Source organism: Sciurus carolinensis, chromosome 3, assembly GCF_902686445.1.
Source record: "Sciurus carolinensis chromosome 3, mSciCar1.2, whole genome shotgun sequence".
NCBI lineage: Eukaryota > Metazoa > Chordata > Mammalia > Rodentia > Sciuridae > Sciurus > Sciurus carolinensis.
The window spans coordinates 102,596,791-102,619,726 of record NC_062215.1 but is presented as its reverse complement, the minus strand read 5'-3'; the positions used below and the strand labels follow the sequence as shown (position 1 = coordinate 102,619,726).

Sequence of the window (22,936 nt, the reverse complement as noted above, 5' to 3'; positions counted from 1 at the left end):
GGGTCATAGAAACCAACTCAACACCATAGTTGTCCCAACTTCATGACCCATGGGATGTTGCAGAGACAAAGCACCATTGACTGTAAAAACTCATAAACTAAGATTATAATGTCTAATAAATAACAGTTATGATCTGGAGAGATTCCTGCTTTGACTTTGGTTGCTATCCATTTTTCCAACAATCTGTCCTGTAAAATACAATTAAAAATGTGTTTTAAAAATTATGTCCTGAAATTTTTAGTGTTTTAGAAACTTTAGGAATACTTGTTAGGGGAATGCTGGCACAACAAAACAAAACAACCTGGTCTCAAAAACCGAAAGTGAAATCAGTTGGAACTTTTTGTTTCTGTTAGTGGCTAATCACTTGGAGACACCAGGTTTAGTGTTCCTAATCGTGATTTAAGTTTTAAAGAAAAACAGTCATCTGAAATTTCTTCCCCTCTTTTCTTTCTTTTCTTTTCTTTTTCTTTCTTTCTTTCTTTCTTTCTTTCTTTTTTTTTTTTTTTTTTAAGGAATCAAGCAGTTTGAGCGAGTGGCACCTACTCGGCGGCACCTACGCCAGCTCCAGACCCAGGAGGTTGCGCCCAGCGGCGTAGGGCGGTTTCCCGGAAGGTCAAGTGCTCTGGATCCCGCGGGCGCTGCTCTTGTCTGGTGGACGCGGGTGAGTGGGGCGCCCAGTTCCTGGCTGCTAATCCCGGCTACCAGCAGCCCCAGACTGGAGAGCCCGAGTAGGGACGCGGGTTCCACCGCAGCGACTGGAGAGCCGGGGTTGGGGTCGCCGCGCCCCAGCGCTATCCGCAGTCTGGGTCACTGGGGCCAAGTAAACCCCAGCGGCGCACCTGCCTCGAGGGGCATTTAACTTTCTCTGCACTGTGTGTCGGGCCCTCAGACCGTTGTCTCTCTGCTTTGCTTCATTCCGGAAATTGAAACTTAAAACGATTTATGACTCCCCACTGTTTTCTTGGAGTGTCTCCAGAAAGAGTTCTTAGGAAAACGAATTTCTTAAAGAGATTATTCTTGGCTGATGCAGAGTTCATCTGAACTCATGCCTCACTTTTCAGAACTGGCAAGGTTTTCTTGTGGGAGGCATCCAAAGGAGAATGCTATTGTTAAATCAAAACTATAGGGGGCCATTATTTGGACTAACCTCCTGCATTGGGCCCCAAGAAACCAGTCTAAAATATCAATATGGAGTAACCCATGCAAAAGTTCCATGTCACTGAAGGAAACTAAGTTGTAACTGTCCTTCTGAGAAAGATAACAGCCAAGTTTCCTAAACAGGCCAATTTCAATTAGCATGATAATGACTTCCCTCTGATTTAATTCATACAAAAAAGGTAACCTGAAATAGCCTGATGGTAACCAAGCAGTTATTTTTCTGTTGTTCTGATTTCCTGTCTGTCCCAGCCTTACATAGAAAGTAACATTGAAGTGACCAATCTACTTTTTATTCCGTTTCTGCTTTTTTAAAACGCTTCCTCTGTAAAATCAACTTCTATTCAGGCCATGGGAACGTTTTTAATTCTATTTTATGGAATAAAGTGTTGTGGGATCCTCCAATAGTAAAATAAAGCCAAGTAAGAGTTTTGAATTGTTGCAGTTTTGTCCTTTTACACTGTTTCCAGTCTATACAACATGCATACATTCTGTTTCTTCTTTTTGCTTCTGGACCTGAATGTGCAGATTCTGTTCAATACCACCAGGCAACTAACATAATGATATGAGTGCTTTAAGGGAAACAAGATGATGGTGGTTTGTATTCGTTTTATTTCACCACCATAATGAATTACATGGATTTAATGGCTGACGTCCCCCCCAACCTCCTTTAAATCTTAAGATTCTGTAGGTTAGAAGTCCTATGCAGGTCTCACTGGACTAAAGCCAAAGTGTTGGCAGAGCTGCTTTCCTTTCTGGAGGCTCTTGGAGCTGAATGGATGAATTCCCTTTCTGACTTCTAAAATCTGCCCACCTCACTTGACTCAGTTGTCCTTTCTCCATCTTCAAAGCCAACAACATTTGCATCTCTAACCGTTCTTCTGTCCTCACTTCTCACTGACTCTTCTGTCTTCCTCTTTCACTTTTAAGGACCCTCTGGATTACATTGGCTCTCAGAGATAATCTTGGAAGACTTCCATATTTTAAAGACAGTTGATTGGCAACCCGAATTTAATCTGCAGCCTTAACTCTCTTTTGCAGTGCAATCTAACAATTTTACAGATTCTTGGGATTAAGATGTGGATATTCAAAGGGTCATTATTCTCCCCACATGACTGCATAAAAGAAAAGAATTACCACACAAAAAGGGGGAATTATTCAGATGGTAAATATGCCGGAGGAGTTCTGGGAACCATTTACATTGAGCACCTTTAATACAAACTCTTGAGAATATTGGCATTGTAACAATGATTTTTTTTTTTTGGGGGGGTGCGCTTACTGGGAATTGAACCCAGGAGCACATAACCACTGAACAATATTCCCAATCCTTTTAATTTTATTTTGTTTTTAAAATTTTGAGATGGGGTCTAAATTGCTGAGGCTGACTTTGAACTTGAGATCTTCCTGTCTCAGCCTCCAAAGTTGCTGGGATAATAGACATGTGCCCCCAGCCTGGCTAACAATAGTTATTTTAAAAAACAAATAAATACTAGTGCAGTTTCTGACTTTTGGAAATATAGTAAGAGGACTTCACATGCATAAGATGTTTATGCAGAACAAATATGCAAGTCAAGATAACATACACTTCCATAAATTGAATGTTTTCATTATGTAAGGTTGTGCTTTGAATGGATGCAAGAGGGAGTGGATATGGTTCCTTTCTTCAGTAATGGAAAATGACACAGATACAAAAATAAATTGAAGCACTGCTCTTAATCAAAATATGGAGCGGGGGAGATGTAATGTCCGTTGGGGGAACCAGTCTTCAAGAACTTTGGGGTATTTGGAATGGACTTTGAACAGTAGGATTTTTTGGGGTTGAACTTAATTAAGGTTGGGAGGGGAGGAAGGAGGTGACACACTGGGGTATAGGAGAGAGAGGAGGAATCCCCTTTCAAGGAAGCTTTGGTGAGGCATTGTTTAAATAAGGCTGGTAAATAAGTTGGGGTCAGATTGTGTTAGACTTTGGATGAACACCATTAGGAAGATTCTCTAATTGTTGATATAATAGGGATATATATATATATATATATATATATATATATATATATAAATAAATATATATTTGTGTGTGTCTGTAATTTTAAAAATGTGTGTACTTCTCATCTCAGACCATCTCAAACTTACAGAAAAGTTTGAAGTACAGTAGAACAACTTGTTTTTCCTGAACTATTTGCCAATTTCTAACTTGATGACCTATGACTGTGATATTTGTACCTATCACTGTGGTATATATTTCCTAAAAAAAAGTGTGCTTCTACATAACCACAATTTAAAATCATGAAATTAATAGTGATATTTGCTGCCATCTAATCATTATATTAAATTCAGTTTTCACCAGTTGTCCCAATATCAGAATCATGGATTGCATTTAGTTATGATAGTCTTTAGTTTCCTTTAGTCTAGAAGTTTCTCTGTTTTAACTTGGCTTTCATGAACTTGACACTTTTTAAGAGAACAGGCCAGTTGATTGTAGAATGTGCCTAAATTTGAATTTGTTTGATATTTTCTTATGCTTAGATTCAGATGATGCCTTGTTGGCAGGAATCATCAAAGTCACACTGTGATTTCCGGGCATCTATTTCAGGTTACATGATATTGATTTATCCCATTATTTAAATTATCTCAGTATGGTGATATTTGCCAGGCTTCTCCACTATGAGCTACTCTTTTTCCCCTTTGAAATTAATAAGTATTTTGTTGGGAAGTATTTTGAAACTAACTAAATATTTCTTTCTTTACAAAATTTCAATTTTTAAATTTATTTACTTAGGTTTTGACTCAGTTCTGTTTTTTACTCAATGGCTTTAGTCGTTACTACAATTATTTATTTTAATCCCTAATTTATTCCCAGGTTTAGTTGGTGAAAACCAACTAAAGCTGGATCCTGTGTCCTTTCGATATGTCCTCATCATTCATTAAGCATTTCCTTGCTTCTTGGCATCACAAGATGTCCCAGGCACATCTTGTAGTTTTTCTGTCCCAGTCCTGGGAGCAGTCATTTCTCCAAAGAGCCTTGCTTGGCTCCTCTTGAGTGGAGAATAGCATTAGAAATCAAAGTCTGGGTTCCTAGAAGATGTCACCACAATGAGATAATTAAAGTAAATAATAAGATAAATCAAAATCATGTAACATGTAATAGGGTAAACTGAGCTCACAGAGTGACAAAAGATATTTCAGGCTTATCTTATAGATTTCCTATCCCAGACCTAAAATCAATCATTGATTTAAGGAACCTTGGTTCATTTTATTGGAGGGCTGAGGAGATAGTTCAGTTGGTAGAGTACTTGCCTTGCAAGCACGAGGTTGTGAGTTTGATCCCCAGCACCACGAAAAAAAAAAGAAAACATTTTATTGGAGACAGTATTAGAAACCAAGTTCTGAGTGCTATGTGACCCTCTGTTTTTCTTACATTCCTGTATTCAGGCTGGGTAAACTAAGGCAAGACTAATTTTTTGCTAGACTTCTCTTAAAAAAAAAAAAAATATATATATGTGTGTGTGTGTGTGTGTGTGTGTGTGTGTGTGTGTGTGTGTATGTGTATAGTGTGCTTCTACATAACCACATAATATATATATAACTAAGGAATTGAACCTGGGGGTGCTCTATCAGTGACCTGTATCCCTGTACCTTCTTATTTTTTATTTTGAGACAGGGTCTTGCTAAGTTGTCCAGGATGTCCTTGAACTTGGAATTGTCTTGCCTTAGCCTCTCTAGTTGCTTAGATTATAGACATGTACCACCATGCCATTCTCTCTTTTATTTTTAAAAAGAAATAATTCTTTTTTCAAAAATACTGAGAATTTAACCACTTGCAGTCCTAGAAAATTATATAGCAGACTGATTATTAAGGTGCATCTAAAACCAGAAAGACAGTCATAATGTCCCTTGTAGCATACAATCTAGCAATTTTTCACCTCAGTAACTGTGTAGACTGACTGGTCTTCCCCCCCTTTTTAATGTCATTACTCCTTTGCTAGAGTGGCAAAACCTATGGGCCTCCTTTTTTCTTCTTCCTTTTTTTTTTGCTGGTATTGGGGATTGAACCCAGGGGAGCTTTATCACTGAACTATATCCATATCTCTTCTTTGTTTTCTATTTGAGACAGGATTTCACCAAGTTGCTGAGGTTGACCCTGAACTGGTGATTTTCCTGCCTTGGCCTCCCTAGTATAATGAATTCCAGGCATGTACCACCACACCTGTCTTCCTAATAAAAAATGAAGTTTTTTAAGTGTATAAAATACATAGATTAACAAAGGAAATCAATTTTTTTCTTTTTCATTCCCTAGTTATTTCCCCTTTCCCTCTCCTGGTCCCTTTCTTCTACTGTAATGATCTTCCTTTGATTTTCATAAGATCCCCTCACCCCTGTCCCTCTCTTTTCCTTTTTCCTCTCCAGCTTCCACCTGTGAGAGAAAACATACAACTCTTGACCTTCTTAGTTTGACCTATTTGACTTAACATAATATTCTCAAGTTCCATTGATTTTCCTGCAAATGACATAATTTCATTCTTCTTTTTGGCTGAGTAAAACTCCATTGTGTATATATACCACATTTTCTTTATTCCATTCATCTGTTGATGGACACCTAGACTGGTTTCATAGTTTGAGCATTGTGAATTGTGCTGCATAAACATGGGTATGCATGTATCATTATAGTAGACTGACTTTAATTCTTTAGGATAAATACTGAGAAGTGGTATAGGTAGGTCATATGGTAGTTCCATTCTATTCTTTTGAGGAACCTCCATACTGATTTTCATAGTTGTATAAATTAACAATCCCACCAACAGTGTAAACTGTTCCTTTTCCTCCACATCCTCTCCAGCATGTATTATTGTTTCTTTTTTTTTTTTTTTTTGATGTTGATCGTCCTTTATTTTATTTATTTTTTTGTGGTGCTGAGGATTGAACTCAGTGCCTTGAAGTGCTAGGAAAGTGCTCTACCACTGAGCCACAATCCCAGTCCCTATTGTTTCTATTCTTTTTTTTTTTTTTTTTTTTTTTTTTTTTGGTATTTGGGATTAAACCCAGGGTGCTTAACCACTGAGCTACATCCCCAGCCCTTTTTATTTTTTTTATTTTGAAACAAGGCCTTGCTACATTGATGAGACTGGCTTTGAACTTGCAATCTTCCTTCTTTAGCCTCCTGAGTTGCTGGAATTATAGGTGTTTGCTACGGCACCCAGTTATTTTTTGTATTCTTGATGGCTGCCATTTTAACTGGAGTGAGATGAAATTTCAGTGTAGTTTTGATTTGCATTTCCGTAATTGCTAATGATGTTGAACAGTTTTTCATGTATTCATTGGTCAATTGTATTTCTTCTTTTGAGACATATCTGTTCAGCTCATTAATTAATTGGGGTACTTGGTTTTTTTTGATGTTAAGTTTTTTGATATTAATCTGGATATTAATCCTGTCAGAAGCTTAGCTAGTAAAGATTTTCTCTCATTCTCTAGGTTTTTTCTTCACATTCTTAATTGACAAAGAAAACCAGTTATATTGAAATATATTTATCAGAATATTTAAGAAAACTTTTGACATACTAATATGTATGGATACATTATACTATTTCACAAGGCGTTTCAGTGAGTTTAATAACTACTGTAGAAACTGTGTTAAAAACAATATTTCAGCATATTTGCAACAATTATAATACTTTCTACTATGACTTTGTCAAAGGTAGTATAAATACTACCATAGTTGCCTATATTTATACTTGAAAAGAATGCTAATTTTCAGTTAGAAGTTTTTAAAATACACGAATTTTCATCCCATCCAAGTTTATTGACCCAGTGAGGGTTTATAAAAACTCCAGGTGAGATCACTTGTGTAGAGAAAAAGAGTGTGTTGGGGGCCTTTATACTTTTTATTTTGGGGAAATACAATAGGAAGAATAACATGTTTAAATCAAAACCTTTTAAAAGATTGGAAGATCAAAATACTAGTCTTTTAAAATGGAACATAATATTATAATTGGGATGTGAACTGTTAAAGAATGTTAATACCCATTATTTTCCATATATCCTTGAGCTGAAAAGCAGATGATTTTAATAATTTTTTGTATCTATTTATAGCTGTGAAAATTATTTGAAATATAGATTTCGTTTGGATATAAGCTATATGATAATAGAGACTTTGATGATATGAAAAAAGATATAGCAAAGAAGGACTGTTTCTTTCATAAGAGTAAAAGTTGTTTCTTCTTCAACTTGCATGTATATGTACTATTTAAAAAGTATTTTAAATTAAATTTTTTCTCCTTCTTTCTTTCTTCCTTTCTCCCTTCCTTCCTTCCTTCCTTCCTTCGTTTCTTTCTTTCTTTCTTTCTTTCTTCTTCCTCCTCTTTTTCTTCTTCTCCGCCTTCTCCCCCTTCATTGTCGTGTCGTCGTCTTCTTCTTCTTCTTCTTCTTCTTCTTCTTCTTCTCATTATTATTATTATTATTTTTATGGTGCTGGAGGTTGAACCCAGGATTCGGCACATGCTGGGTAGGCATTCTACCTTTGAACTACATCCTCAGCCCTGAAATTTTTTTTTTTTTTTAAGATTTTTAATAATTAAGGAATCATGGAAGCTGATAAAGACAACAACAAACAACTTTCTAAGGAACATTGGACAGATGAAGAACTGAAGAAAGATGAACAAAAGCAGGTAAAAAGGAAAATGACTAGGTATTAATAAATATTTAATTTTTAGTTTTCCAGTAGAGCATGTTTTATATATCTTTGTCCAACATTAGCTTGCATTTGGGAAGCTATTAGGATCCAACATTTTTGGAAATTTTGTTTTAAAAATTTTTGTTGTGTTATTTAAGCCTTCTAAGAAGAATCTCATTTTTAATCTTTCTCTTACATAATTTAAAAATTAGCTGCCTTCTCATGCACTTCCTCATTCCTTGGATTTGTACCTGGGATTTAAAAGATTAGTTAGCAATTACCTGATCTAACCCAAGAGGAGCAGAGGCCCGGGTAGTTTAACAAGCCTGCTACCCAAGGCCATGTGTTTGACCTTTTAAGACAGCTGTGGACTATGGGAATCACAGCTAATTTTTAAAAAATATTGCCCCAGAATAACATGTTGACAGTTACGGTGTAATTTAAAAATCATATAGTAGTCACAAAGATCAAGGAAGGGAACTAGTCTCAATCCCTGCCTCAATTATAAAAATGTCTCTGAATTTGGTCCTGAGTGAACAGCAGTATCCTTATTCATATTAGGGAAATGAAAAAATTGGAAGTGTTAGCAGAATCACTGGCGATAAGGTAAAATATTCAATGAAAATATTATTCATGTGGGCATAATTAATTCTGAGATTGTCTATTGCCTTTCTTCGTCTTGCTCAGGGTGGGGAAATTTAGCATTTTTCTTTAATTTAGAAAAACGAGTTCAGGGTCTATTACTTTGAGAGTACTATTTGATATTTTCTAGGGAGTAATTGATGAAATCACAAAGGAAAATATCCATTTAAAGGAGGAGATTCAAAAGCTTGAAGCTGAGTTACAAGAGGCTGTGAAAGACTTCCAGGTACTCTATTTTATGTATCACATTTTTTTGGACATGTACTTTACAGAAAAAGTGATGCAATTATACAAAATTTATTTTAAAAACATTCATAACACCAAAAACAACCTAAATGTTCTTCTATAGTAGAATGAATTATTAGGGTATATTCACACAATTGAATACTACATAGCAATGAAAATGACCAGACCACAACTATATAAAACGAGACAGATGAATTTCATAAACATGCTGTTGATCAGAAAAGACAGAGGAGGGTTGGTAATCAACTTTTCATCCCTGTCACCAAAATACCCTACAAGAACAATTTAGAGGAGGGAAAGTTTATTTGGTCTCATAGTTTCAGAGATTTAGATCTTGGTGGGCCAACTCCTTAGCTTTGGGCCCTAGGTGAGGTAGAATACATGTCAAAGGACATGGTGGAGAAAAGCTGCTTACCTCATGGCAGCCAGGAAGATGAGAGAGGGGAAGGGGCCTTAGGAAGATGCAACCTTCCAGGTCACAACCCTAGTGACCCACCTCCTCAAGCCATGCCCCACCTTCCTATAGGTACAACCCCATCAGTCCATTCAAACTAGGATGGGCTGTTTAGTTACAGCTCTCACAATCTAATCATTTCACCTCCAAACATTCTTGCATAGGAGCTTTTGGGGGGCACCTCATATCCAAACCACAACAAGGGTATACCATTTGTTTCCATTTAAATAACGCACAAAAGCAGGATGCTCAGAATTAGGCTAGTGGTTACCTTCAAAAGCAGGTAAGACCCCTGTGGAAACCCAAGAGCATTTCTGGGATGTTGTCATGTTCTGGGTACCAGTCACACAGTGTGTTACCTTTTGTGATTTTATCCTGATATATACTTATGATATGTGCACTTTTCTTTTTGGGTAGTGGGGACTGAACCCAGGGATGCTCTACCACTGAACTATATCCCCAGCTCTTTTTATTTTGAGACAAGTTCTCACTAAGTTGTCCAACTAGGCTCAAACTTGGAATCCTCCTGCCTCATCCTCCCAGGTCACTGGGATTACAGGTGTGTGCCAGGTTGACTGGAAGATACATGCACTTTTCTATACTTATATACACTTTAATAGAACTTACAAAACCAAAAAAATGAACAAAATTTACAAAGGCAAATAAAGCGATGATCTTCTCACTGACCCCATTTATTATCCTCCTCATGGCTAATTATTTCGATGAATTTTAGTTTACAAAGTTGGACTTCTATTAATCTTTACCATTTAGATTCTCTCCTAAATTTCCCTGTATTTGAATTAGATATAACTTTCACTTCTCTTTTCTTCTTAACAGCCCAGATAGTTAAAAAATGAAAACATTGTCATTTTATTGTTGAAACAGGAGATAGGGATTTGAGTGGGGCAGGGATTTGAGGTGGGGGAACTTGAAGGGGAAGTGAAGTCCCTCCTGTCCATGAGATGGATGACTTCCTGCAAAAGATGGTTAGGATTCTGGTTACTTCTCAGACTGGGACCAGATCAAAGACCTTTAGAAACCAGCCAGCCCAGTGGACCACTTTGTAGGCACCTAAATTGAGATCAAGAGGGATTAAGTGATTATTCTCTGCCACAGTGTGGTCAGGACTAGTACTGGGCTTTCTCGCTGTCACTCTGGAAAGCTCTTGCCTTCTCAGAGTATACTGGGAAAACACTCCCCGCCACAGACATTGCAGGTGGGAGTGTGTGTGTGTGTTGATGGGGATAGAAGCCAGGTTATGGCTCTACCTGTGAGCCATATCCCCAGGTCACCCCTTTCCCCACAGCTCTTTTTATTTTATTTTTGAGTCAGGGTCTCACTAAAGTTTCCCAGGCTGTCCTTGAATTGTGATCCTCCTGCCTCAGCCTTTGGAGTAGATAGGATTATAGGCATGAGCCACTCTACCCTGCATACAGATTTTTTTGGTTAGCCTATGGTAATCAGATTTTTTTTTTTTTAATGATATGGGAGATTAAATCAAAGGGGCACTTTACCACTGAGCTATACCCCCAGTCCTTTTTATATTTTATTTTGGGACAGCATCTCTTTAAGTTGCTTTAGGCCTTGCTAAGTTGCTGAGATTGACCTTGAATTTGTGGTACTCCTGCCTTGGCCTTCCGAATAGGTGGGATGATAGGCATGTGCCATGGTGCCTAGCCAGTAATCAGAAATTGTACTAAAGTTAGGTGTCAAGATATAAAATAAGTTTAAGATTAGATCAAATGATTCAGTGAATGCTTTTAATCTTTAGCAATATACCTTTTAGGCAAAGTAACCATGAGAAACAGGAATGTAAAATAACCATGGAAAATAGAAATGTGAACTTGTAACTCATTTTGTGCATTTATGAATGTTGTGTATGTCTGTTGATCCTAGTGATTTTGTTTTTTATTTTTATGATGTGAGGATCCAACCCAGCATGATAGACAAGAACTCTGTCATTGAGCTACATCAGCCCTTGTTTAATTCATTAATTATTGCTGTGCTAGGGTTCAAACCCAGTGCCTTGTGTATGCTAGGCAAATCCCAATGATTTTAAATAGTTAAATAAAACCACCTAACTTTATCCTGCAGATTGCAATTCTTCCCCTCCATCCCCACCTTGTAGTGCTGGGAATTGAAGGCAAGGCTTTGTGTATGCTAGGCAAGCACTTTACCACTGACCTGAGTCTTGTTGATAGTATCCCTTAGCTTTTTTATAAACCAATGTTGTGGTAATGCTTACAAAGTTGATAGATAGGTGTTGGGGAAGGTGAAATTTAAATGTGATAAATTTTCTATCATATAATTCAGTAGTCTTTGGTTTGTCATAAAAATAACCATAATATGCCTGGTCCTATATTTCATACTTCTTTGCAGTGAAATTAAACATGTTATCTAATGATTCCCTTGTGAGATAGTGCATTATTGGCACACTTATTTAGAAAGTCCTTATCTACTTGAATGATGTGGGCTTTAGAATGGAACACTATACAATGCTGACCAGTTTAAATATTGACTAGAAAAAGTGAGTGGATTATGTATTTATAATTTCATTTGTGAAATGCTATTAAAGGATCAGTATTTGATTACATTACTGAGTACTTGCAGGGGAAAAGCAATTACTAAAGATGTTAAATAAATCCACAGTCAATATTCTACGAGGTTCTAAAATCAGTGGAGAATGAATTATTGGCTGACCAAATCATATTGTCATTGGAGGGACTTAAGTTATTTCTTATCTTGATTTTAATCAAACATTCTATTTGAATTAGATTGAAGAGGATATTTCTGAAACAAAGATGAAATTCACATCACTAGAGACTCCTGAGAATGCTAGCCAGTTTTCAAATATTTCTTGTTCATTTCAAGTGAAATCACACGTGCCTTATGAGATACAAAAAGGACAAGCACTGATTACCTTTGAAGAAGAAGAAGGTATGACTAATCTTTTTTTTTTAAGAAAAAAGAAAAAAATCTTTAATAATTAAATTAAAGCAAAACCATTTTTTTCCTGAAATCTAACTATTCTGCCTTTTTGGATGTATTTTCTTATTTTAAAAAAATTTTTATTTGTTCTTTTTAGATATACATGGCAGTAGAGTATGTTTTGACATATTATACATACATGGAATCTGACCTATTCTAATTAGGATCCCATTCTTGTGGTTGTACATGATGTGGAGTTGCACTGGTCTTGTATTCAAATATGAACATAGGAAGTTATGTCTGATGCATTCTACTGTCTTTCTGATTCCCATTCCCCTTCTCTTCCCTTTATTCCCCTTTGAGGGTATGATTCATCTTAAAATAAATAAATAAATAAATAAAATTGTGACCATGTTACCTCTGGAGAGCACTGGGACTTTGAAAGATCTTTTGTAGATATTTGGTTATTGCTTTACAATATTTACACATAATATTTATTCTCTTCCTTGTAGTGATACTCTGAAGCAGATATAATATCCGCATTTTATGAGAAAACTGACTATAAGACATTAAGTGTGTTCATTAGCTTTCATCACTGTGACAAATACCTGAGAGAAATCCACTTAAAGGAGGAAAGATTTATTTTGGCTTATAGGTTTGGAGGTTTCAGTCCATTGGTCACTTGTTTCTGGGCATGTGGTAAGGCGGGACATCATGGCAGGACCAGAGATGCTCACCTCATGATGGCCAGGAAGTAAAGACAGAGGGGATGGGGGTTGGGAACAAAATATACTCTTTGAAGACACACACCTGCTTCCTCCAACTAGGCCCCACCTCCTGAACATTCCACCACCTCCTGATAACCCGTTCAGCTATGGATCCTTAAATGGATTAATCCGTTCACAAGGTTTGAGCCTCGCCTCTCAAAGACCTACCTCTGAACATTGCTGCATGAGGACCGATCCTTCAACACATGAGCTTTGAGGGGCATTTCAGATCTAAATCGTAATAGGATGTAGACATTATATGCTTATAATTAATATGTATAATAATATTAAAGGATCAGTATTTGCTACTCATTCAGAAATGATGACTCTGGGATTGAAATAAAGGTGTTGTGATGCCCCATACCAGCCTCCTTCTCTTCCATGTGCTTCCTTTGAATGATGAGAATAGTAATAATGTTTTAAGGTAATAGAGCTCTCAAATTCTCAAAGTGTTCTCATAGATATCATCTCATTTTATACTCACACAACTCTAAACAGGGCAGGATAGGATTGTTATTATTTATATTTTTTAGGCAAGAACACAGATTCTGAGAATGTGTAAGTGATTTTCCTAAGGGCACTTAACCAGTGAATGGAAAGAGCCAGGGAGTGGGTGATTTGGGATAGGACCTGATGTTTACTAAGTTTGCCATGGTGTGGGCCCCTGTTCAGGGCTGAGGGAACTTCTGGAGGAGGCTCCGGCTGAGTGCCAGCTTTGCCTCTTCCTAGAGGTATGATTTGGTGTGAGTTCTTTCTAAACCTCAGGTTTTTATGACAGGCTTTGTGGTAGCTCCTACATCATAGAGTTGCTTTGAGTATTATGTGAGAAGTGTTGATAGGCTACCTAGCACAGTGTCTGACACATAATGGACACTTAATAAATGTTGGCTGTTGGTACTGCTGTACATTAGGAATTTTTCAGATAAGGAAACAAAAGCCGAGAGAAGGGACTTGCTCAAGGTCTAGACAGATAATAATTTGCATAGCTGAGAACCAAACCCTGAATGCCTGTGTAATTTCTACTGGACCAACATTCCTCTGAACAGGTTGCCCACCTGGCCTTCATTCTGATATTTGTGAAATTATAGGGTGGGACCAGGTGGTCTTCAGGGCCATTCAATGCTTATATTCAGAGACTCTTAGGATTGTAACCCCTATCTCCTGACTCCTGGTCCTATCATAGTATTCTAAAAATAAATGTTGACAGGAAAGATTTTCCAGAAAGTTGGTGAATGCTCAGATGATGCACATCCCCCCACCCATGCCAGGGTGCTTCTGTTTACGCTGGAGCCACCACTGCAGCTGAGGACAAGTGGAGGCCAGGAGCCACACTGGCAATGGGCAGTGGTAGATGGAACTGGCAGATTAAAGGAGGATTCTGAGCCAGGTTTCCACCCTGCCATTACCTGGAAATGCTGGGATTAGGATTTTCTTCAGCTCTAGCCACGTCACTGTTACCACCCTTGACATGGCTTTGAGGCCCTGATCTCCTGGGACAGTGCTAGATCTAAACACAATGAAACAGAAGTTGGCTTCTGGCTGTGAGAGTCATAGAAGTTGAGACATAAGTGGTCCCTCTCTGTTGCGTCAGATCACCAGATGTTGGGGGTTTGGGGGAGTGAAGGGAAAGAGGATCATATGAGTATTACTTCATTGATGTTTTCTGTAATTGTCATCTGTTGCCATTAGCAAAAAAAAAAATCATCCAAGTTATAAAGTCATATTGTGGTACAGTGAGTCTGAATTCCCACATTGACAACGCCCTGCCTTCTAGCCCTGTTTCTGTCTCCCTCCAGCTGTGGTGTGCTATCTGGTTGTCATAAACACAGTGAGGTTTATGAGTCAGAGAGTGAACATCTCTTATCTTCATGATAAATTAGAAGAAGCAGCTCCAAATAGCAACAACTGAACTGCTATAAACTCATGTCACAATTAAAAAAGAAACACCTACTCACATACATTTTAAACTGGCATATAGTTGGTCTTTGGATTTTTAATGTTTTTGGCATAAGTATATTACTGAACCTCTCCCATTTGTGTGAATAAATTAGACTGACAGCTTTGCGATTGGTATACTGGGACTCTACTTTTCAAAAGAATGATTTCAAGAGCATTTTAGTAAAATAGAATTCCTCATTAAATATGGCCCCCAAAGTCCCCAAACAAAACAAAAAGTTCTCACTCTGATATGCAAGTGTATATAGTTTTTATTATGTTATCCTTGTGAAGATAGAGACAAAAATGTATTTCTATGGTGCTAATAACATGGGATTGACAAATGATAAAATTAAATACAGTTAAAATTAATTGGAAAAATGACATTGGCCTTGAGGAGTTTTCCTAGCTTACTCAACATGAGAGAATTTCTGGCTGAGCTAGAGGAATTCTCTGGTAACACTGTCAACAGTGGAAAGAAGTGTGTGTAACTGAATGGAAATAATATATGAATAATACATGAATGCCTAGAGGATTATCATTGGGCGTGTCTCTTAAGAGATAAAAGATTGATCCCTTAAGATGAATCTGGAACTTGAAGATTTCTGCACTGTTGTTTTTGCTGCTGTATTGCAATATTAATATATCCTGCTTTGGTGACAAGACCATTTTCATTTGGAAATCCCAAGAAAAATGTTAAAATTAGATCGTTTAATATTAAAGACATTTGAAACATTTGTGATCATTTATTCTTAAACAAGCACAAAACCTTTTGAAAAATTGGAAACTAATACTTCCCAAATTATTTTTCAGTTGCACAAAATGTGATAAGAATGGGGAAACATCGTGTGAAGATAGAGGATTTGAGTGTGGAGGTGACGGCCAATCCAGTTCCACTGAACACAGGAGTCAGATTCCAGGTAACACTGTAATTAAAGCTTTTCGGACTTCTGTTGAACACGGGCACTTTTCTCATCCGTATTTCCAAACATGAAACTATTTCCCAGGTTCATGTAGAAGTTTCTAAAATGAAGATCAGTGTTACTGAAATTCCTGATGAATTGCCTGAAGATCAGATGAGAGACAAGCTAGAGCTGAGCTTTTGCAAATCCAGACATGGAGGTGGAGAGGTGGAAAGCGTGAACTATGACAAGCAATCCGGAAGTGCCGTGGTCACATTTGTGGAAGCTGGAGGTAGTCCCTTGCACACTGAAAATCTTCAATACTCTGTCACTTAATAATTTTTTGCCATTTCTGAAAGTATTCCTATTCTACTTTTTTTATTTCTAATTTCAATTATCATTATCATGATAATTGAGGATTTTTCTTAACCTTATTAAGGTTAAAATGATTTCTTGAGTACTGCTGAGAATGTTAATGTTACTCCAAATAATACTACCATGAATCTTAAATCATAAGATCATGCGTCAGGCATGGCACTGTATGTACACTGTACCCTGACACTGTATGTATTATCTCTTCTGATCCTTACCATGTCTCTGGAAGTAGGTGATATATTTATTTTACTGATGAGGAAACAGGCCCAGAAAAGATAATGAACTTTCCTAAGAACGTACAGTGGATATGATAGCAATTTAAACATAACATTTAATATGAATATGTATATGTAAATAATATATTTAATATAAATTATAAGTATAATATAAAATATGTAAAACTCTCTCTTTAGCAACTTAGGAGACTGAGGTAGGAGAATCACAAAGTTTGAGGCCAACCTCAGCACCTTAGCGATGTCTTAAGCAACTTAGTGAACCCTGTCTCAAATTGAAAAAAAAGGGCTGGGGATATAGCTCAGTGTAGAGCACCTCTGGAGTCAATCCCCAGGATCCCCAAATTAAACAAAACCAAAACCAAAAACCAAAAAAATATCAACTCTCTTTTTCATCTTACACATTATTACTGACAAAGGTCTTACCAGATAGAGGAAATCTATTCCAGAAAAGATGAGCTAGACATTTATTCTTTTTTTCTGGTAGAATGGATTTTTATTAGACAGGTGTTTTGGTGCATGCCTATAATCCCAGCAACTCAGGAAGCTGAGGCAGGAGGACTGCAAGTTTGCACCAGCCTGGGCAATTTAGGAAGATCCTGTTTTAAAATAAAAAATAAAAAAGGTCTGCAGTGTAGCTCAGTGCTTGCAGTAGCGTTTACCTAGCATGTTTGGGGCCCTGGGTTCAATCCCCCGAATCTCATACAACCACAAAAGAAAAAGAAAGAAATGAACTTTTATCAGATCACATTAGGACGGTTTACATACTTAAAACTGAAAAGAAAAGATTCTACAGTTGCTTTTTAAAATATGTTCAAGTGATTCTGAATGTAAAATACTCAAAATACTCTTGCTCTTGTTAGTGAAATGCTTGGGCTTCTCCTGGGCTTATAGAAATCCAACTATATAATTAAAAAAATTTGATTAAATTTTTTTCATACCAATGAAATAGGTACATCTTAAAAAATTAAAATACTGCATTGAGAGCATAAATTTAGTAAAAAGTAAAGCATTTCCTCAAAATTAGTTATGGTTAGTTATATGTATTTCTAGATATTTCTCTGGGCCTTTGGATGAAATTTAGAACTTTTTTTGTGTGTGTTTCTCTGGGGATTAAACCCAGGGTTGCTCTCTGTCAGTCACTGAAGTACATCCTGTCCTTTTTATTTTATTTTTTTTGCAGTGCTGGGGATTGAACCGAGGGCCTTAGTGCTTGTGAGGCAAGCACTCTACCAACTGAGCTATATCCCCAGCCCTGTCCTTTTTATTTTTAATTTGAAGACATGGTTTCACTAAGTTGCCCAGGCTGACCTTGAACTTGTGATCCTCCTGCCTCAGCTTCCTGAATAGACAGAATTACAGGAAAGTGCCACTGTGCCTGACAGTGGGGTGTTTTGTAGTTAACTAGAGACCCAAATGGAAGAAGTCTTAGAAATGCATCATAACTTGGTAGAAATTTCAATAGTTAAGGATCCATATTTAATTTTTAAAATTCTTATATTCATTTTATCTGCTTGATGTTAGCTGGTCCATCTCTTATATTAAGAACGATCCACAAGAGACTTATATATGCATTATGATGCATATTCTGGGTACTTTACAACTGTGTCTTCATAGAATCATCATAACAATTTATGATGTGGATACTGTAATTATACCCATTTTGCAGAAAAGAAAACTGAGGCTTCAAGAAGCAAGAAACCTAGGCCACATAACTAATAAACAGCAGAGTCAGAACTGAAGCATATCTATTTGATGTAGGACCTGCACTTTTAAAATGGTTTTTAAAAATGATGATCAAATATATATAATATAAAATTAATCATTTTAACCATTTTAAGTATCTAATTTAGTGGCATCAAGTACATTCGCAATGTTGTACAACCATCACCACTACCCATCTCCAGAATGTTTTCATTATCCCATGCTGAAATTCTGTCCCCATTAAACAAGATCTTTTTCTTACATCCTCTTTTAGCTCCTGGTGACCAGAGTTCTCCTTTCTTTCTCTATGAAAATGCCTATTCTGAATAAGTGAAATCATAATACATTGTTAGTCTCTTTGTGTCTGACTTAGTTCACTTAGTATAGTGTTTTCAGGGTTTATCTGTATTATATTATAGTCAGAATTTCATTAATTAAGCTGAATAATGTTCTGTTATGCCTGTGTGTGTGTGTGTGTGTGTGTGTGTGTGTGTCCATTCATCTGTTGGTGGGCACTTGGGTTGATTCTACCTTTGGGCTGTTGAGAATAATGCTTCTATGAATATTGGTGTGCAAATATCTATTCAAGTTCCTGCTTTCAATTTTCCTGGATATGTAATTGCAAAAGGAATTGCTGGATCATATGGTAAGTCTGTTAATGTTGTGAGGAATTGCCATGCTGTTTTCCATACCTCTCGTACCATTTTACATTCCTTCAAGCAGTGCTCCAGGGTTCCAACTTCATATCCTCACCAAGAAGGACCTCTACTCCTAACCGTTGTACCATACTGCCAACTCAAGGTGGACTTATGAGAGGGATTTTTTAAAAGATGGTTGTATGTTCTCAAGAATTGTTTCTGTTAAACCTTATGTAGTTTGACGTACTACCTTTCTCTACTTTAGGAAAAAAATGCTACTAAAAAGACCAGACCATCCTTTCTATCCTTTATGTTAGAGAAAACTGATGAATTTTTGTTATTTGTCCTCACTTTTTCTAGATGACACTCAGTGCCTTCCCTCACCACTTTGGTTAACATCATTATTTCAGTTTGTTGAGTTTCATGTACTGGGATGACCAAGTAATTTACTATATATATGTATAATGTAAAATAAACTTGTAACTTACTGTATATTTATGGTGTACTATTCATAGTTTTCATTTATACTTTTTTTTTGGTACCAGGAATTGAACCCAGGAGTCCAGGGACCGTTAACCACTGAGTCACATCCCCAGCCCTTTTTAACTTTTTTATTTTGAGACAGGGTCTCACTAAGTTGCTTAAGGCCTTGCTAAATTGCTGAGGCTGGCCTTGACCTTTTGTTTCTCCTGCCTCAGCCTCCTGAGTCACTGGGATTACAGGCATGTACCACCACGCCCAGATCATTTATACCTCTTGACAAACAGAAATCCTCCAATCTTGTTAGATGACTGTTGTACTTTTTATGTTCCTGCGGTACTAGGGATTGAACCCAGGGATTTCTTCCTACTTAACTACAATCGCAGGCCTTTTTTATTTTGAGACACGGTCTTGGTAAATTGCTGAGACTGTCCTCAAATTTGCCATCCTCTGGCCTCTACCTCCTGTGGGATCACAGGCATGTGCCACTGTGTCCAGCATGACTAGTTTTTTATGTAACTCAGTGTCCATTTGAGAACAATCAGCCCTCTGTGCATTGATTGACTGCAGTGGATAGCTCAAGGCAGAAGGAAACATTTAAAAATTATGTACTGTGAAGTCTCATTGTGGATTGTAACATTACTTAGAAATTAATCACTCGATTCAATGTTCACAGTGATATTACTCTGTGGGGAAGAAGTTTTAAGTTTGATTAAAAATGTTTATGATAGTAAAAAAACTTTTTTGTTTACTTTTAGTTGTTGACAAGATATTGAAAAAGAAAGAATATCCTCTTTACATAAATCAAAGCTGCCATAGAGTTGCTGTTTCTCCATACATAGAAAGACACTTGAAAAAGTATCAGGTAAAGTCATCTTTGTTTGTTGGTTTGTTTTTTGAGATGAGGGTCTTGCTAAGTTGCCCACACTGGCCCTCTGAGCAGCTGGGCTTACAGGTCAGCACCACCACACCCAGCTCAAAAAGTCATCTTGTATTTCATTTTGAGAACATACTGTACCAACCTGCCCCAGGAGAGGGGAAATTTTTTGTCTGTTACTATTTGAAGGATATCAAATCCTTTATTTGAGGGATATCAAAATAGTTTCTTCATTTTTTTCTTGTCTCAGAATGATTCTGACTTTTAAAAGAATATTTTAATATAAAGCAGTGCCTTATTTATCTATTTTTTAAATGAAAATTACTCACATAATAACAAAACATCTTTATTTTTATATGTGGAATGCAGCTACTTTTCTCTCCTGCATCTATTGATCATAAAGTATTAGAAATCATTCTTTCTGCTGTTTTCAGCGGACTCATTATTTTTACCACAAACCCTCTTCCTATTCCTTCTAAGAGGGAACCACTACCTTTGTAGTCCTGGTGGCTAGAAGTCATACATAACTCTTGATTTTGCCTCACCTTCACCACTCATTGGGTCACCAAATCATGTCAATCCATCTCTGACTACCTCTTTACAGGTCTGTCTCTTGAACTGCCCTTCTCTCCTCCACTCTTCAAAATGCCACCAGAGTTCTTTTTCTGAAACTCAGATCTGACTCTGACATTCTCTTTGAAATATCTTACAGCTTCCTTTTTCTACTGAGATAAAGTCCAATATACTAAGCACAACTTTCGGATGAAAGGTTTTGAATTTAAAACTTTTGGAAATTTTTGTATTTATCTTTTTTCCTTTCTTAGATATTTTCAGGCTTATCTAAGAGGACAGTGCTTCTGACGGGAATGGAGAACATTCAGATGGAAGAAGAAACTGTGGAGGATTTCATTGGCATTCACTTTCAACGGAAGCACAATGGAGGTGGAGAAGTAGATGTGGTCAAGTGTTCTTTAAGTCAACCTTACACTGCATATTTTGAAGAATAAACTGATGTAGTCATATGAAAATTATAACTTTCAGTTCAAATCACTGTAAACATTTGGCAAAAGTGAATATCCTTTCCTTTAAAAAATGAAAATTTTAATTCTTTAGTATCCATTTATTTCTAGATACAAAATATACTTACAAGTTTTTGAATTCATCTTTGTTTCGAACTTGGCTGCACACTTATAAATGTGTAAATGCACTGTGTTAAAAACAGTTTTATTCATAAGTTATGTGGGTGAGTTCCATGTCTGTTGAAATTGACCTTAAGCGATCCAGATGTTCCCCTGCCCAAGTTGGCTCAGCGTGTGGTGATCATGTGGGCCAATTCCATTTTGGTCCCATACCCACCAACATGTAGACTTGATACTTAGTATTGTCCAAAGGAAAAGCAGTTACATTTAATAGTTTGGGATTTCTGTAGAAGACTCTACCAAAGATTCAGGGAACTTCAAGAGTGAAGGAATGCAGTTATACTGGGCAGTGTGTGATTTCTGTAGACTACTAAAGATTCAAGGGACTTCAGGAGTGATCATGCCCTACTTTGCATAGCAATTCACTCCACAGATCCAAGGTTCTCAGAACTAAGTGTAATCTTGTCTTGAACTTTCCTTCACTCAGCATGCCAACTGTCCCCTGACTCCTTCCAATCCCTCCCCTCTTCAAAGAGAGCTTGTAAAGACTAGCATTTTCTTTCTTTAACACTAATAGTGGAAAGAATCAGTCTAAAAGATTGAAAACCTTGGAACACAGTGAAATCTAAATGGAAAGCTAGGGGCTCATTACTTCTGGAGCTAGATGCTGAGAATTCCTGAAGGCAGCACATGGTTCCTGTCCTCTTTGGTTTAAGGGTTAGTTGGAAAGTGACCCAGTTTATTATCATTTCACTGTTTTAATTTGTGGAAACTTTTTAAGGATAAATTTAAAAGTTCCTATTCACAGAAGGTAAAGTTCTTTTTGGTGAAGAACATTTATTTTGACACAGTACGTTTCATGAAGAATTGGAAGCCGAATTAAATTCATACTTACAGCAGAAATTAATGCTTTTAGAAGTTTCTAAACCTATCCAATGGATGCTACCACCTAAAATTAAAAGGGAAAAGTTTAGTTTTTCCTTTTGATATTTTACTTTTCATTTTTAAAGTTACTGTCAGAAGTGCTCATTATTCTCATATTTTTGTTAGGAATGAAGATGGTATCTAAAAATGGTTGAATTTATAATAAATCTTTATATTTACCATTTAAAAACTCTTATGTCTATTTTTCTTTGGAAATACATTATTTAAAGCTCTTGAAAATATTGAGACTGTTTTAGTCTGTTTTCTGTTGATATTATGGGTACCTGAGACCTGATAATTTATGAAGAATAGAGGTTTAGCCAGGCATAGTGGTCTGCAGTTGTAATCCCAGCTACTCAGGAGGCTGAGGCAGGAGGAATGCAAGTTTGAGGCTGGCCTCAGCAACTTAGTGAGACTGTGTCTCCGAAAAACAAAGGTGGGGATACTGGGGATGTTGCTCAGTGGCAGAGCGTGCCTGGGTTCCATCCCTAGTATGAGGGGTGGGGAAGACAGTCTTACTCATCATGCACAATGCCCAGCACAACCTGGCAGGTGATTCTCTTTATCCTCATCACTTGGAGGATAAAGAGAATCCCAGAACTGGGAAAAAGCAAAGTCTGGGGAGACTTGGACCAGTAATTAAATGCTGTGATCCAGAATGGACCCTGGTCATTTCTTCTCATATCTCAGTCAAGAAATAGTTACATGGCCCCATTCAGATATAAGGAGACTAGAAATTTTTTTAAGGTTAAGAGAACCAGATTTGGCTGGGTCAGAATAATGACCAGCATAGGCTGTCCTGCCCTGTTGATCACATCATTTGGTTCACTTTTCTTCACACACAAAATATACTCACCTCATCCCCAAGGAATAGAA

The 22,936-nt window shown here is 37.0% G+C and overlaps 1 protein-coding gene across 1 annotated transcript; it reads left to right on the top strand.

Moving 5' to 3' along the window:
- Positions 1-519: 519 nt before the first annotated feature.
- Positions 520-22,244, top strand: Nmi (N-myc and STAT interactor). The gene is made up of 8 exons (XM_047545141.1): positions 520-661; positions 7,707-7,811; positions 8,589-8,684; positions 11,933-12,095; positions 15,602-15,708; positions 15,796-15,982; positions 19,879-19,985; positions 20,822-22,244. The coding sequence occupies exons 2-8, from the start codon at positions 7,728-7,730 to the stop codon at positions 21,002-21,004; spliced, it is 927 nt and encodes a 308-aa protein (XP_047401097.1). The 5' UTR covers positions 520-661; positions 7,707-7,727; the 3' UTR covers positions 21,005-22,244.
- Positions 22,245-22,936: the final 692 nt, after the last annotated feature.